The sequence below is a fragment of the Ochotona princeps genome, chromosome 2, assembly GCF_030435755.1.
Source record: "Ochotona princeps isolate mOchPri1 chromosome 2, mOchPri1.hap1, whole genome shotgun sequence".
NCBI lineage: Eukaryota > Metazoa > Chordata > Mammalia > Lagomorpha > Ochotonidae > Ochotona > Ochotona princeps.
In genome coordinates, this window is record NC_080833.1 from 26,381,237 (window position 1) to 26,399,765 (window position 18,529).

The following is an 18,529-nucleotide window of genomic DNA, read 5'->3' on the forward strand; positions in this document are numbered from 1 at the left end:
CCATAATGTTTTTGTTTTGTTTCATTTTGGCTGCACCCCATGTGTTTTGATGTTTTCTATTTCAGTTTTATTTGTTCCAAATACTCGCTTTTTTCTTGTTGAATTCATTGCTGGCTCATGGCTTACACGGTGGCATCGTTTTTCCCAAAAGACTTATGTATATATTTGATAATATAACCGAATGATTGATATTCTGGAACACTAATAATCCATGGGAAAGATTATACTCTTGTCCCTAAAATTTCCTGATGGATACTTAAAGCTGTGGGTTTCCCTATGGCTCATCTGACCTCGGAAGTGCAGCAACTCCCTTGAATACAGCGCTGCCCTGGAGAAGATGGAACCCTAGTGGAACTGCCTCTAAGAACTGAAAAACTAAATTTGTTTAATATTCCTCTTGTTCCACTACAGATCAGAAGTGCAGAGAAATTCTCCACCTTCTTAAAATGTTTGAGGAAGACTTTAAGTGTAACTTATTATTTATAGATAACAAATTCTTAATGGTCTAGACGTTAGAAAAGCCATAGAAATTTGTGGTGGGATCCAAGAACTACCCTGACACCCTCTTAAAAGGAGGTTGTGTGTACAGAGCAGGAGGGGTCTCAGGGTGGAACAGGAGGATAAGAGGAGGTCTGTATTCCAATTCCCGGATACTCCTTGAGGCCTCCCAAGTGCTTTCGCCACAGAAGCAATGGATACTTCATTCAGGATTGTCAGTATGGACACTGAGAACCAAGAACTGTATCCTGACTGCCTAGGAGATCACAGGGAATATGAATGCCCTTGGAGGCTGAGAACTCTGAGGTCAGTCATTTCCTATTGGATCTCCCACACGGGATGGTAGCAGCCCAAAACCCTCTCATAGGGTCTGGTGACATCAGAACCACAGCCAGAAGCCCCGGGTGGCACTCAGAGATAAAAGGACTGTAAATTTCCTTCTGGACTCAGGAGAGGAGCTTTCTCTGGTCCTTATCTAGTTCCAGCCTTAGCTCCCAGGCTTCTCTTACACCGACCATCAGGGTTGCTTGTGAGCCCCAAAATTAGTTCAGATAGACAGAGTCTAATAAAGGTCAGCTAGTTGATAATCACGCAGCTTGTACCTTACTGATCAGGCTTCCCATTTGGCTTTTCAAATAGGCAAAGAGACACTGATATAGAAAGTCTGGAACAGCCAGGGAAAAGGACAACTAGCCTATAATTGCTCAGCCTTTATTTACTGGTCAGGCTCCCTATTTGCTTCTCCTGGACTTCACTAGGTAGGATGGAGAGTTGAATTCTTCCTCACTCACTGGGTTGTTGGGGATTTCTTTGTTCACTTGCCTAAAACTTTTCTATTCTTCAATTGTTAAAATGCAAAGTTCTGTAAAACCATGCTTAATCACTATATACTGCAAAGTCTAAATTGCGGCTTAATTTTCTCCCCCAAAAAACTTTATCAATTTATGACTGTTAATGCTAAGCAAGATGTAACTGCATAGAAACTTTGATGTTAAGTTTGTACTCAGCTGTTATACATGATGGAATGTTGATCCTTTCACTGTCCCTGTGCCACTCTGGTTTAGGTTAAACTCAAAAACATGTTAGCTTGGGAGGAAAAAAAAAAAAGGCTTATAGCAGCTGGTTGTGTATATACTAAAATTGAGATGCCAAGGAAATAGTTACAGGATGTGGTTAAGAACTTGCATTTTCTAACATATTGGTCACTCAATACCATGTTAATTAACTTCGTGATGTTGTTAATTCCAATGTTTCTTCCTGTTGTTGAAGTTGTGTAGTGACATCTCATTGGAAGAGATTATATTCTACCAGCTCTACTTTCAGATCAAGGATGGTCTCCCAAAGAAACTGTTGAATTTATTTGGACAATAAGATGCTGGACTCTGTATGGTCCATATCCACAAAAAAAAAATTGTTAGCTTTGTTTGTTTGAAAGGCATTATGATAGGGAGAGCAAGCACGCTCTTTCATTGCTGCTTCACTCCCCAAATTCCTACAACAGCTGGTGTGGCCAGGCTGAAGCCAAGAGCCAGCAACTACATCCAGGTCTTCCACGTGGATGGCAGAAATCCAATACCTCGGCCATCATCTGCTGCCTTTCAGAAGCATCTTAGACTTGCTCCAAAGTATTTCAAAATGGATGTAGGTATCCCAAGCCACAGCTTAACCCACAGCACTACAACATGCACCCCTAACAGCCATTTCTTGACAGCTGCTAAGGGGAGACTCACAAAACAGGATCAGTGCCACTGTTCAAAATGCATGGTCTCCATATTCAAGGACATCCAGCCATCTTCTTACCCTTCATGTAGCTTGCCATCTCTCACCCTCAAAATGGCTTTCATATCCTAATCACTCTGTCCCTGTCAATTACCGACGCATCCCCACCCTACCTGATTCTGCTTCTACTCTATGTAAGTGACTTATTATAGTTCAGAAGAAATAGGAATGAGATTAGAACTGCCAGAATGTTGTTTCATGGAACCTATAAACCTGTCTTAGCTGCCTCCCTCCCAATCCCCCTCCATGTCACAAGGCACAAATTCTAAAGTTGAGGGTCACTGATCTTTTTCCAACAAAGGCTCAAAGTGAATCTGATGCACGCATGAATGATCATTTGTTGTTTATCCCTTCTCTGTACCTTTAATCACTTTCCTTATTGCAATGCTTTCCTGAAAAGCCTCCTACTTCATCACGCTATGTACATTCTTGCCCTTTTGTAGCCTGTTTCCAGCCTGTTTACCTTACAGAAAAAGATCTGATTACAATAGTGCTACTTTATGTCAGATTTTGCTCTCCACGGTTTCAGAGAGCAACAATCTAGTCAACTATGGACTGAAAATATTAAATGGAAAACTTAAGAAGTAAAAAATTTCTAAGTTTTAATTTTTTATTTCTTTTTATGGGAAAGACAGATATACAGAGAGAAGGAGAGACAGAGAGGAAAATCCTCCATCCACTGGTTCACTCCCCAAGAGGCTGCGAGTGGCCGGAGTTGAGCCAATCTGAAGCCGGGAGCCAAGAGCTTCCTCCAGGACTTCCAAGTGGGTGCAGGATTCCAAGGCTTTGGGCCATCCTCTGTTGCCCTCCCAGGCCACTAGCAGGCACCTGGTGGGAAGTGGAGCAGCTGGGACACAAACCGGTGCTTATATGGGATCCTGGTGTATGCAACATGAGGATTTAGCCACTGAACCACTGCACCAGATCCTAACTTTCTAAGTTTTAAATTGCATGTATTCTGAGTAGCATGATGGAATCTTGCACCATCCCACTCCACCCCACTCAGGATGTAAATCATCCATTTGTCCAGTATACCCACACTGTATGTGCTACCCACTCTTAGTTACTTAATAGTTGGCTAGACTATCCGCTCAACTGACCGGTATTGCAGTGTATGTATTATACATACAAGGTTCTTCTAATCTGGTTTCAGCATCCACAGAGGGCCATGGTCTATGTCCCCCATTGATAAAGAGCATACAACTGTGTGTCATTCTTGCCTAAATCTTTTTAACAACTTCCCATAGATCTTAACATAATGGCTAGGGTCTGACAAAGTGGCATACAGGCTAATCCTCTGCCTGTAGCACCGGCATCCCATATGGTTGTGGATTCGAGTCCTGACTGCTCCACTTCCAATCCAGCTGTCATCTAACAGCCTGGAAAAGCAGCAGAAGATAGCCTAAGGCCTTGGACCCTGCACCCACAAAGAAGACCTGGAAGAAGTTCCTGACTCCTAGCTTTGAACCAACCTAGCATCTGCCACTGCAACCATTTGAGGAGTGAATCAGCGGATGGAAGATCTCTGTCTTTCCTTCTCTGTAACTTTTTCAAGTAAAATAAATAAACCCTTTAAAAAGACAGAGGCCAGTATCTTAAGAAAGCCTTGAAGCTCTGCACACCTCTCAAGCCTCTTCCTTGATCACTGCCCAACATCAGACTCTCTCGATTTCTTGATCTTGCCGTGCTCTTGGGTAGTTAACACACTTGGAAATTAGTTCCACTGCTTTAAATATACTCCTCCCCTAATACTTACTACAGATCTCAAAACTTTCTTTCTTCAGAGTAACCTAACCTTACACCTTCGTCTCTATTTAAAGTTCTTATTAGGTACTGTAACTGCACTCTGTACTTATCCTCTCACAACCTACATCAAGCTTATAATTTTTTAATTATTACAAACTGAGTTCTAGTTTCCTTGCCAGAGAAGAAGCTGTATTAGGTCAGATATTCAGCTTCCGAACTATAATATTCACAGTGCCTGTCTTAGTATGGTACCTTGACCAAAATAAAGGCACAACATATACTTACTGACACACTGAGTCTTTGCATACACTGTGCCTCTGTGTTTAAAAACAAACAAAAACACATACACACACAAAAACTACCTTTAACTACCTAGTCAAATTCTACACATCAAGAAATGTAGCCTAATGGCTAAAGTCCTACCCTTGAACGCTCAGGGTTCCACTATGGGTGCTGGTTGTAATCCCGGCAGCCTTACTTCCCATCTAGATCCCTGCTTCCGTTCGATGATTCACTCCCCAAGTGGCCACAACAGCTGCAGCTGAGCTGATCCAAAACCAGGAGCCAGAAGCTTCTTCCAGGTCTCCCATGTGGGTGCAGGGTCCCAAGGCTTTGGGCTGTCCTTGAATGCTTTCCCAGGCCACAAGAAGGGAGTTGGATGGGAAGCAAGGCCGCTAGGATTAGAACTGGCACCCATACGGAACCCTGGTGCGTGCAAGGTGAAGACTTTAGCTGCTAGGCTATCGCAACAGGCCCCTAAATAAATAATCTTCAAAAAAATTACCTGATATTGACAGGTTTCCATACATGTTTGTAAGAACAGCACACCTATGATTGCCCTCTAATACTGCACTAATATTTTTTTGGCAAATATTAAATCTAGGTTCTAATTCTAGCTACGTGATTCAATAGTTAACTTGTTTAATCTATTTGGGACTCAGTTGCCTCACTTGTAACATGAAGCTAGTAATACCTAACTTGGAAAACCTGCTGTGAAAATTAAACAAAAATGACAAAGTAGACTAAGATTAGAATACACAGGGCCTGGCAAACAGTAGCCTCCCCCCTCTGGCTTCAATTCAGAGACAAACAGGACAAAACAAATACAAAAATAAGTCACAGTAATCAAGGCAGAGTGAGCAAAGAGTGAGTCATTCATTCCTTTTAATCATTTGCCCAGGAAGATCAACAATGAAAAAACACAATAAACCAAATAAGTTCTACTGATGGTATCTCCCTTGGCATACACAGCTTGGTGAGAAGTCACCCCCAGAGACGTCCTGGCTAATGGCCACATCCAGCTCCCCAGTCCAGCAGGTCACAGGGTTAATTCTGCTTGGAATAGGAATGTGTTTACAAGTGGGGAGATGGAGGAGGAGGAGAACTTGCCTGCAACCACATCAATCAACTGTTTTGCAATCTGGCAGAAAACACTGCGGGAGCGTTGGTGGAGACTAACGCCCACACAACTGCACTTACCTGTAGCCAAGAACAAGCCTGGACTAGATAATGAGCATCTTTTGGTTTCTCTCAAAGCAATGGTCAGAACTTCATGAAGTAAATCAACATCTCTAAGGCCAAATGGCCCTTGTACATCTGGGCAGCAGCAGCCAACGACAAACAGCAGCTGAACAGGCATACTCCTTGGCCTATTATATACTGCCCACAGCATCAGCCTCACTGCTGGGATGTGTCAAACCTGAGTAGACACAGAACTTCCTGGGCTCCCTCTCCCTAAGATGCTTACCTCTGCAGAGTCCTGGCCAGTAAGATTGTACAATTCCTTTGAGCCATTCACTTCAGCATGCCGCGTCATTAAAGGGGTCACTTCTTCATTGGGATTCTCTCTTTTCCAAAGCTTCCTGGTCAAGCTCTGATGGTCACTGGCAGATACAGAAAGTCTGAATGGAGTTCTGGCAGGGCTCTGTCTCCTCCAAGATGCCCCGCTCCACTCCAGCCCCAAAAGATGTGGTACACCATCTTCAGGTGGAAACCCCAAATCATCTGTAGTTTGGCGTTTTTTTAAAAACACCAGTATGGAATTGGAAGAGTCTGTCCTAACAGCCTGGCAGCTCCGTGGCTTGCTGCAGTTGGCCCCAATACATATCCCTTCCAGCCACCAAAAGGCTTGACAGGCAGAGTCCTGGCAGCAGGCAGCCCAACACGACTGGACAGAGGGGAATCCTTCAAGAAGCCAGAGGTGATTTTCTCCCCCAGATCTCAGGCCAACTCCAAAGCGCGTCTTCACTTGCTGGCATCTGCTCTCACTGGCATCTAGAAAACAAAGAATGAAAACATATTGGGCCCGGCACCGTGGCCTAGTGGCTAAAGTCACCGCTTTGAATGCCCCGGGATCCCATATGGGCGCTGGTTCTAATCCTGGCGGCTCCACTTCCCATCCAGCTCCCTGCTTGTGGCCTGGGAAATCAGTAGAGGACGGCCCAATGCCTTGGGACCCTACAACCGCGTGGGAGACCCGGAAGAGGTTCCTGGTTCCCGGCTTCGGATCGGCACACCACCGGCCGTTGCGGCTCACTTGGGGAGTGAATCATCGGACAGAAGATCTTCCTCTCTGTCTCTCCTCCTCTCTGTATATTTGACTTTGTAATAAAATAAATAAAACTTTTAAAAAGAAAAAGAAAGAAAACATATTAAGATGGAATAAAAACAGGGACTACTGCTCTGAAAAGAGGGTTGGATACCAATATTTGAGGCTATTTTGAAGACAGGTTTTTAGAAGGGTGAGAAGGGCATCTGGTGACTGAAACATAAAGTGTACAAGAGTATTTAATGGCTCAGGATATTTCAGACTGTAAGACTGCTTCACATTCACCAAAGGTTCCCCTTCTCAATGAGTTCAAACCATACACGGCTATTACATAGAATTCTCACTTAAGAGACAAAAAGTAAAGAAATAATTATTCCAGTTGAAGAGTGAACAGGGGAGGCAGAGTCCAACACCTGACCTCCCACTCACCTCCAAGGCATCTTTCCAGGACAATGTGAAGAGTATGGGAGCACAGCAGCAGGTAGTTCAATAAGCTGGAATAGTTCACCCTGTGCATTGGCAGCAATACCTCATGCAGGTTACCACTTAATATGGTTTTGCATACCAGGGTATCAGCCAGGGTTGTAACAAAGATTATCAAAAACTTTACTCACGAGGGAGACCTTGCTAGAAGAAACTTCTTAACAACAAAGACAGGTCATGATAAGAAATAAAGGGATCAGGCCCATTAGTGTGGCCTAGCGGCTAAAGTCCTCGCCTTGCACGTGCTGGTTCTAATCCCAGCAGCTCCACTTCCCATCCAGCTCCCTGCCTGTGGCCTGGGAAAGCAGTTGAGGACGGCCCAAAGCTTTGGGACCCTGCACCCATGTGGGAGACCCAGAAGAAGTTCCTGGTTCCCAGCTTTGGATCGGTGCAGCACTGGCCATTGCGCTCACTTGGGGACTGACTTATCGAGCGGAAGATCTTCCTCTCTGTCTCTCCTCCTCTCTGCATATCTGACTTTGTAATAAAAATAAATAAATCTTTAAAACAGAAAAAGAAAAAGAAATAAAGGGATCACCCAAAATGATTTACTGAAGTAACCTACATAATATGATCCAAAATTCCGGCTAATGCTGTGTATGGATAAACTTGGAGCCGTTGAATTATTTCAGGCAAAGCAACAATTTTCCCAGAGCATTACCTCATCTATGTTTTTTCAGACAAAGTAAAGTCAAAACATGTACCTTGGGCATAAAATTTAAAGAGGGGATCATTCTCAGAATCATTTGAGTGCCTGGTTATGCAACCTTGACACTGAGTACCTCTTTAAATTTCACGCTCTGGGTTCCTCTTTCCTCATCCTAGTCCTAGCCCTATGGTAGAAATATAAAACACATATTGGAATTAACTAAACAAACTAAGCAATACAATCAAAGCACTGGAAAGACGGATAATCATCTCTGGGTATACACAAGCTCAAACAGGGTGATAAAGCAACACTCTGGTAATCAGCCAGAATGAATCTGGCTCCTGTGCCACAATAAATGTCCAAGAGACTTGCCGTGGATACAATCAACCGGCAGACAGAAAGAACACAAAGGATTGCTTCTCGGCCTTTTGGCTAAGATCAAGTGTAGAACACAAGGGCAGGTTTCTGGACTCTTGAGAGTCAGGAATGCTATAGAAGCCAGCCTACCAGTGTTCTTGAAAATAAGGATGTATTGACACTGACTTAACATCAGACAAGGCATCTTAGGAGATCTGGAAAGTCAAAATTTCTTTTATAAAGGATGAATAAATAGCAACTATGAAAAAAATGAACCTGCCAAAGTCACAGGAATATCCCTTATTTCCTTCTTCAGCTTCCCATGTATTGGGGAATTATCATATTAATGAATCCTGATAACAGCAACCTGGCTGACAGATGCTGCTGAAATCAATAAAGTTACATCAGCAACTACCTGCATGTTAACTTCCCTCATGCTTCTTATAGTTTCCTCATACTGAACACAGTTAAGGGATTGACAAAAAAGAAAATAACTTGCATTTTCTATACCCTATCATTTTAATTTTTTAAAATGCACTATGATTTCCATTCTGTTCAAAGAAAGACTTGCTATAAGACTGACCTTCCAAATATGAGCAACTAGAGAACTAAGCAAAATACAGAAGCAACTCCTCTCCAACCTCGGATAGCAGGACGGCAGGACTGTGACCCCCGGGAGACATGAAGTAAACCAGATGATGGCTAGGGCCACCTGCCTTGCCTGGAGGCTTGCTGCAAACTGTGGCACAGGTTGGGAGAACCCAAGCAGAATAAAGTCTTGCTAGGTTAAGGAGAAAGAGTTCAGGGTGGCTGCGACAGCTACAATTTTCTAACAAATACCTGAAAGGAGGAGACTACACAGAGCAAAAGCTCTAGAAATTTAGAGAGTGGTTCCCTGCAGTTTTTTTTTTTTTTTTTAACATTGTATTTATTTATTTGAAAGGCAGAGTTAGAGAGAGAGATCTTTCACCCACTGGTTCACTCCACAAATGATCACAACAGTGGGGGGCTGGGGTAGGCCAGGAGCCAAGAGCTCCATCTGGGAATTCAAAATGCGTTCAGAGGCCCAAGGACTGCTTTCCTATGTGCACTACCATGAAGTCGGACTGGAAATGGAGCAGCCAGGACTTAAAATAGTGCTCATATGGGATGTGGGTGTTTCAGGTGGTGAGTTAACCTACTATGCCACAATGCCATCCCTCCCTTTCAATCTTAAGATGAATACTATTTTGCACAACTGTAAATTGAAACTGCATGAGGGAAATTAGTAAATTATGTTGAATTGAAGGAAAATGCCATGTAATAACAGAGGCAGCAATTGAAGTGATACAACTGTAAATCAAGGAATGCCAAGATTGACAGCAATCACCAGAAGCTATGGAAGCCAAGATTTTACCCAGAACCTTAGAAGGAGCCAATTCTACTAACAGCCCGAGTTTGAATTTCTTGACTTACACAGAATTCTTTGCCCTTGCTTAGGAGAACAGCTCAGGAACAGTTATTCCCAAAACTGCCCAGAGCACAGATTCCCGGGATGGCTGACATTTAGGAATGAGGCTATGAAGTTTACTCATATTTTGGATACAGACATGTGAATGCTACTCAATGAACTCTGCACAAACACATGATACAAATGAAAGCAATGTAGAAGTCTCCAAATAAAGTTCCTCCTTTGTTAACCATCAGAGAGAACCATCATACTGGAGAAAAATCTGATATATGTAAAGGTTGTGAATTAGATATAAATAAGCTAAACTACTATCATCTCTCTTAAGTTGCCATAAAATTCACATAGACAACCAACTTTACTGATCAATGAACTGAATGTGGGAGAGTCTTCAAGAAGCACTTATTATTCATCAAAGAACTTGTTAGAGAAAAACCCCATAGATGCATGTGTAAATGCTTTCAGAATAAACTTTGCCCTTTCAAGCCATCAGTGAATTTGTATCAGAAACCCTATAATATGAAGAACGTGGGATAGCCTTTGTTCAGAATCAACTCCTTTCCAACCTTCCTTATCCATTCTGACTGAAAACATAATAGAGAAAAGTCTTTCAAGCGTAAGAAATGGGAGTGAGCACTGTAACACAGTGGGCTAAGTCACTGGTTGGGAGTGGAACAAGTGGAGGAACTTGGGAAACTCCCCTGGCAAGTCATAGCTCCCGCTGGTGAACACGTGGTCCAAACCTGGGGGTTGGACAAGCTGGGCAAAGTAGTTCCAACAGCTGCCTAATGTGTGAATTGGTAATTGAACGGGATGTACTGGGCAGGACTGAGCAAACGTTAGCCTACAAGTGAAACTAGAAACCAGGATGGAGCACAAGTCAAGCCGAGCTAGGCTCTTGCACCTACTGGTCTGCGTGAGTCAAAAACGCTAAGCCACAGTGTCTAAGGCAGAGGCTGGGACAGGTGAGAGGCTGAGTCAACCTGAGTCAGAGCAACCACTGGCAGGCGTGTGATCTATGGCTGGAAACAGGCCTGGTTGGGGAGCTAAGGGGGCACCCTAACTGGGTTGAGATTCCCACCAAGGGGTGCGTGGTCTATAATGGGGGCTGTGTTCTGATCAGGAAACAGTTGTAGTCTCCCTTGGCACAAGGGACTGGACGCACCAAGCCGGGCCAGACCCTAACACCGTCTGGTGTCCTGGAGGACCAGAGTAGATGTGGGATGGACTAGGCTGGGTCTCAATCCCTGCTGAACCATGTGTGAGCCGTAGGTGGGTATAGATGAGCCGTGGCTGGGCTGAAACATCCAACAACAAGAACCAGCTTAGGTTGAAGGCCAGTCAGGAAAAACCACTGTTCCTACTAGGACAAGAGGTGAACTGAGTAGGGCTGGCTCATGGATACCCTGGTATGTGCAAAATCTGGCACTGGGAGAGGTTCTGATGGAGGAGCCTGGGCAACTCCTCTGGCAGGACACAGTCCCTGCAGGTAAGCGCAAGAAGCATGATAGGAAACAGCCCAGAATAGGCCATGGAAAATTTCCCACTGGCATACATTTGGCATGGGTCGGGGGCAGACCAGGCTGAATCAGTTCATGTCATCCACTGGCAAATCCGAACACCAGAACAGAGTGTGGGTCAAGCCAGGCTCAGTCGCAACAAAAACCAGTGCACAATACAGAATGCCAAGGTGAGGTTGTCTGTACCGGATGTGATTACAGCGCCCATCCAGTACATGTGAGAACCAGGAAGGGAGAGGGCAGAGCCGACAGGGGAATAAGGGGTGGTTCCCTTGCTGGACAGCTACCCCAACTGGAGAGTGTGAGCTGGGATGGGGGCAGACCAGACTAAGCAGGGCTACAACACCTGTGCGCTGCATGTGGACTAGATAAGGGAAAAGCCAGGCTGGGCTTTTATTATTCCTACTGGTGCAGACAAAATTAGAGTGGGTGAGGGTTGTTTGGGCTTAGCCTCAGCATCAGCTGGCAGAAGCTGGCACTGGGGGCTAATTCTGTCAAGTTAAACCACAGAACCACCTGCAGAGTGCAGCTGCAGAGTGCATAATCCAGGAGTGAGAGACACATGGGAAGGAAATAGTGGGTTCCTCCCTCTTGGGTTACCACTACCACTGGAGGGCATGAAAACTAGGACAGGGGCTGGGGTGGCTAGACAGAGAGGCACTCAACAACATCCGTGAGGGCTGGATAGTTGAGCTGGTTAGATGGAATTAAGCTTTTATACCCATCGACATGTACAAGAGCCAAATGGGATGGGGGACAGACTGGTCTACTGCTACACATACTGGCAAACCAGGGTAGGGGGTGGGCCTGATGGGGGTTATTGTGGGTCGCCCCAACTAGGCTGCAGCTCCCACTGGTTGATGTAAGGGCCGAGTATGTGCTGGGCAGAACCAGACAGGACTGCAACACCCATTGGTTCCATTGGAAGTCGGGGCTGAAAACAGAACCAACCCAGCAATCGCAACCATCAGCTGATTGAGACGATGCCAGGCCCCGTACTTGCTAGTACATACAAGAATCTGGTCTGGGAACACCACAAAGTTTCTTTGGGGATCTCCCCAATCGAAATGGCAGATGAGAACCCTAACCAAGAAAAGACAGAAGACAGAACAGGTCAATCAGCCATCTCAGCTATATGTTGGCAGCGAAATACTGGGCAATTGGAGGCTCTGTGATGGACTATGACCTCATCATGCTTGGAGGGCGAGATTGGCAGCAATTCATAACTGGTGAACTATCAAAACCACCAGAGCAAGTATCTCAGAGCATGCCCCACATCCGGGACCTGGGATGGGTGGGAGACTGGTTGGGGCTTCTCCCTCAATATCCCCTTTACCTCAGATATATGAAAGAAACAATATGGAAATAATAGTCTTACCAACTTTCCTATAGCCCTTGTGCCTTTTTACCCTAATTAACTAGGTAAAGATAATAAAAAATATTAATAAAAAAATCTTCCAAAAAAAAAAAAAAAAGAAAACTCGCAATATCTTGCAGTGATTGTGGGAAAGGTTTTTTAAAAAAAGCCCAAGAACACTGTGAGAAATGTGCCAAAGCCTTCGGACACAACTCAGGCCTCGGGAAGCATCACAGAAACCCAACCCTTATGTAGGTGACGAATGTGGGAAGACTTATTCGCAGAGTTCAACCCTTAAATAACAAAATAAAATCGCGTATAAAGAATGAGTTACCACACATAGCATGGTAAACGAAAGGAAAAAGTTTATTCCTTGTTATCATCAAAGAGAAGACATTCAACAAATTGCACATTTAACAAAAATATCCTTTGCACCTCTATCCTGGAAACCTCATTTCTGAGGATATTCACTGTAACACAGTTTGTACTAGTGAAATATTTCAAGAACCTAAATATCAAAATAGAAATGGTTACCACAGAACACTGTGGAGCAACTACAAAAATGAGGTAAAATTCTGCATAAAGTTATAAACATATTCCTACGGTATCTTTTAGGTGAAAAGCAAGTTGTTGAAAATCTTCATACTATGGCCTTATGTATAGTTGTTAAAACAAAGCTATTTTTGTTTGAACAATATATAATTCAAAAATATGTATAAAAATAAAGTCAAACTTTAACAAAGATCAAGGAAGGTATCTGGCTTGAGTGGTTAAGACAGCTTGAGATACCAGCAGCACACACTTGAATGCCTGAGGCTGCGTCCCAGCTGCTCCTGGTTTTAGCTTCCTATTAATGCAAACCTTGGGAGAAAACAGGCAATGATGACTCAAGTACCTGGGTGCCTGCCACCCAGAGGGGATGGAGCTTGGGGCTTCTGGTTTTGGCATGGACAACCCCTGGCTGTTGCAAGCATTTGAGGAGTCAGTTAGCAGATGGTAGATCTGTCTATGGCTCTGTCTCTTTCAAAAAAAAAAAAAAAGGAACAAACTCTTTTGAAACTTTTTAAATAGTTACTGCTATTCTTTTTTTTTTTTTAAGATGTATTTATTTGTTTGAAAAGCAGTGTTACAGAAACAGGGAGAAAAACATACAGGCAGAGAAAGAAAGAGATGCAGGGCCAGTACCATAATATGGCACGCTAAGCCTCAGCCTGTGGCACCAGCATCCCATATGGGCACCAGTTAGAGTTTCGGCTTCTTCACTTCCAATCCAGCTCCCTTCTAAGGGTCTGGGAAAGCAGTAAAAGATGATCCAAAGCTTTGAGCCCCTATACCGACATGGGAGACACGGAGTAATCTCACCAAGACTTAGCTCCTGGCTTTGGAGTGGCCTATTTGGGGAGTGAACCAGGGGGTAGAAGACGCCTCTCTCTCTCTCTCTCTCTCTCTCTCTCTCTCTCTCTCTCTCTCTCTCCTTCTCTCTCTCTCTCTTTCTCTCTCTCTTTTTCTCTCTCTCCTACTCTCTCCATAACTCTGCCTTACAAATAAATAAATAAATCTTTAAAAACAAAAAGAGGAAGAGAAAGAGAAAAAACAAGAGACCTATTTCCTGGTTCACTCTACCAGGGATGGGGCATGGCAAAGCCAGAAGCCGGTCACTCCATCAGAATCTCTTCTTAGGGTGGCTGGGGTCTACACACTTGGGCTATCTGCTGCTGACTGCCCAGGATAACACCAGGGACCTGGATGGGACATGGAACAACCAGCACTTGCACCAATATTCACATGGAATGCTGGTGATCTGTTGTAACACAATGCCAGACCTGGGTCAGTACTGTGGCATAGTGGTTTAAAGCTGCTATTTGAGACCCTAGCATTCCATATTAGGGCACTAGTTCAAATCCTGGCTACTCCACTTCCAATCTAGCTCCCTGCTGGTGCACCTGGAAGACAGCAGATAACAGGTTTAGTTCTTGCATTCCTGTTGCCTAAATGAGAGACCCAAATGGAGTTCCTTACTCCTGGCTTCAGCCTGGCACACCTGGCTGCTGCACTCACTTGGGGAGTGAACTAGCAGATGAAGTAACTCTCTTCCCTCTTCTTTCTCCCTGTCTCTCAGCCGACCCACTCCCATCTTCCTCCCTCCCTGTGTCTCTGTGTTTCAAATAAATAACTTTTAAAAAATCAATAACACATTTCCATCACAAAATCCCGAAAAAGAAGAGTAAATTAAACCCAAGATAAATAGAGTAAGCATTAATAAGCCAAGAACTTCAATGAAATAAATAACAATAGCAGCCTAGTGGCTAAATCCTTGCCTTGCACCTCGCTGGGATCCCATAAGGGCGCCAGTTCATGTCCCCCTGCTCTAATTCCCGTCTAGCTCTCTGCTTGTGACCTGGGAAAGCAATGGAAGACAACCCAGGGCCTTGGGACCTTGCATCTATATGGGAGACCTGAAAGAAGCTCCTGGATTCTGGTTTCAAATTGGCTCAGCTCTGGCCATTGAGGCCACTCGGAGAGCAGACCAGCGGACGGAAGATCTTTCTCTCTGTGGATCTGTCTTTCCAACAAAAATAAATATAATAATAATAAGAGAAAATAAAAGAAACTTTCCAATAAAAATAGATAAATTTGGGCCCGGCGGCATGGCCTAGTGGCTAAAGTCCTCGCCTTGAACGCCCCGGGATCCCATATGGGCGCCGGTTCTAATCCCGGCAGCTCCACTTCCCATCCAGCTCCCTGCTTGTGGCCTGGGAAAGCAGTCGAAGACGGCCCAATGCATTGGGACCCTGCACCTGTGTGGGAGACCTGGAAGAGGTTCCTGGTTCCTGGCTTCAGATCGGCATAGCACCGGCCCGTTGCGGCTCACTTGGGGAGTGAATCATCGGATGGAGGATCTTCCTCTCTGTCTCTCCTCCTGTCTGTATATCCGGCTTTCCAATAATAATAAATCTTAAAAAAATAGATAAATTTTATAAAAAGATACTGTTCCATATCTAACTTTTAAACTTTCTCATTTCCACCCTGACCATTTCCACCACATAAATCTATGTTCCTCAAAAGCAGTTTTACCATCTACTGATTCCCTCATTTATGAAATAAAGCTGAGGCACACACTCTATATGTATGAGAACAATGTTTAAGTTTTTGTAATTTATAGTCTCTGAAATACACAAGAGCTTCACGTCCACTTACAAACACCACAAAACATGGAGAATTACCTGTCGTACGTTCCAAACTATCAGCTTTCTTCATTTCTATCAGCTTTTGCACAGTCTGCCCCTCCAGCCGGAACTCCCTTGACTCCCTTCTCTATTAAGTTTATTTCTCATATGAGGTCCCAGCTCAATCATCGTTTCTTGGAAATTCCTCCATTTGCTCAATATCTTTTCCCCAAACTATAAGCTCCAGGACTATTCGGCTTTTGTTTTCTTTTTCCCCTCTCATTGTTGTGGCTTCAGTGCTTTCACAGGCCTTGGCATACTACATTGTAGGTAGCCAAAAAAAAAAAAAAAAACTTTTAAAATGAGTACATAAATAAGTGTGCAAACATGCCTGAATAAAAACACTGAGAGAATGAATAAACATGTGAACTGTCAGGAAGCCAGGGGCCAGATGCTGGGTGGCTCATGCAAAAGATATGACAAGGCTTTGAAAAAGGGATGAGGTTCATATGCCACAATAAATGAGGAAAGTTCATGAACAATGATTCGGAGCAAAAAGTGGTGTGAATGCCAAAGAGCCAAATTTTTACATGAAAGCAGAGGAGTAATGGTCAAGAAGGGACAGTGAGGGGTGAGAAGAATGTCAGCCATCCTTCTAACCAGAGGACAGGCACCGAGCAGAATGAATGGGTCGCTATCTGAAGCCTAGAGGGAAAACAGTCACGTTGCCAGGAGGAGAAAGCTCATTTCAGAACATTCTAATGTCTTCACAGGTTTGAGAACAGACAGGCTTTATTAGCTCAATGGATTCTTGTCAATTTATAAGTTGAGAGGGGAGATATGATAAGTGCAGCTGAGTCAAAAAGTATGAAGTTACACGAAAATGTCAAATCAGACTCACACAAATCATAATGGTTAAGGCACTTCATAACAAGAAAAAAAATGGTGTTGGGAGCACTGCACGAGTGCCCTGCCCTAAAATAATGACTGGTTCAAGGCCAGGAGGCAGCAGGAAGACAGGAGGTCACAGGTGAGGCAGATCTGCCTCCTTTCCAGGGCCTGGCCAGTCAGGTAGCACCCAGTGGACCCACGGGAATGCAAGTGATGGGAGTGAGAGATGAAATTGCTATGGCAATAAGTATAGTTATTGTTATTTTATAGGCTAGCCTGTTTTTGCAATTTTTTGGAGCATAGAAAATGTAGCTGTTTTAGCCGCTTTTATAATTTTTAGCTAGAGGAATTAAGGATGCTTTTATTAAAGAAAAATGTTTTTGATTATTGTTTTATTGTTTATGGGGTTGCAGGGTCTATAGTTGTAGAGGGATTTAATATTTGTAATTTTTGTTTTTAGAATTATATTTTTTCCCCTTGTAAATTATTTTCCCATTGAATAATGAGCAAATTGTAGAAATGGAAATGTGGTAGGAATGTACTACTGATTAGCAGGTAATCGCATGTGCCTTGGCCTTGGAGTCCTGGCTGCCGCTCCATGGCTACTGTTGAAGAATGAATAATGGCTTGCTTTGAAGAATATGAATACAGTGTTTTAAAGAATTATCTCTGGGGACACCTGCTTAGCCTTGAAGTGCGGACAGAGTGACCAAATGTCTGTACATGCCCCTTAGTCTTGAAGTAAAAATAGAATAATTAGTTGCTTGTGCAGAAGCTTGTGAGGTTTTGAGTAAATAAAAAGGACAGCTTTTTCTTGGGCTGTTGTGAGAACGCACCAAGTGTCAGTGTCTGTGTCTTTCTTTATCGCCGACTCCACGCACCCTTCCCGAGCTCCGAACTCTCGGCTGGAGCTGGACTCCGGCAAAAAAACATGAGGAACTGATGACAGGAAGCTGCCTATTCATCCTCGGTATAAAACAGTAAAAGCTTTGAGGCAAATCATGAGGACTGTCTTAGGGTGAGAACCTGGGGAAACAGCCCAGAGATTTTATGGAGATTTCAAGGTCAAAGCAAAGGTAACAAAACATTCTATTCCCCGGTTGTTGCTAGCAGCTCTGGCAAAATCCAGACCTTTGAGAAAAGAGATAAAAGTACAGGGAAGCTTTATAACTGGTTTGACCTGCAAAGGTCCTCTTTTGCTTCCATGGCTCCCTGAAAAATGTCAGATACACCGCTCACTATCTGGGGAATGAAAGGAAAATGTTTCATAACCTGAATGTGTCCACCCTTCAGGAGGGGACTTGGAAGCCTCCCTCAGGAGACCTCAGCCATCACTCCAGGCCTGCATGAACAGGTACAGCAGGAGACAGAGAACCTGGGGAGACACACAGAATGTGGCAGATTCTCCCCAGTCCATTGCACCTTTTTTTTTTAAAGATTGTTTATTATTATTAGAAAGCCGGATGTACAGACAGGAGGAGAGACAGAGAGGAAGATCTTCCATCCGATGTTTCACTCCCCAAGTGAGCCGCAACGGGCCGGTGCGTGCCAATCCGATGCCGGGACCAGGAACCTCTTCCAGGTCTCCCACGTGGGTGCATGGTCCCAAAGCTTTGGGCCGTCCTCGACTGCTTTCCCAGGCCACAAGCAGGGAGCTGGATGGGAAGTGGAGCTGCCGGGATTAGAACCGGCGCCCATATGGGATCCCGGGGCATTCAAGGCGAGGACTTTAGCCACTAGGCCACACCGCCGGGCCCCCATTGCACCTCTTGACTGCTGTAGTCTTTAACACTATTGCTAAAGCTTAGCAATGAGTAAGAGCTCTGATTCATGTGTGAGTCTTATCTGACAGCTGGATTCTTTGTCTTATGTCAAGAGAACAAAGCCTAAGAGAGGACAGATAGTCAGAAGCACTTATATATTTGACAGTGGCCAGGAGTAAAGGAAATGTAAAATTTGGGATAGGTTAGCTGGCCATAGTGTTGCTAAGAAAATTAATCCCAACAACCCCAATAAAGAGAAGTGTGCTGATCTTCAGTTTACATGCTTAGTTACTGGAATTTTGACTTAGGTGTTTTGTTGTTGTT

The 18,529-nt window shown here is 44.1% G+C and overlaps 1 protein-coding gene across 2 annotated transcripts in view; it reads right to left on the reverse strand.

The window, feature by feature from the left end:
* The window catches only part of KIAA0319L (KIAA0319 like), a 120,344-nt gene that overhangs the window by 69,978 nt on the left and 31,837 nt on the right, over positions 1–18,529 (reverse strand). For both annotated transcript variants that reach the window (XM_058678731.1, XM_058678734.1), the window contains exon 3: positions 5,771–6,297. In XM_058678731.1, the coding sequence (XP_058534714.1) occupies positions 5,771–6,297 (527 nt within the window). The remainder of the gene's footprint in view (positions 1–5,770; positions 6,298–18,529) is intronic.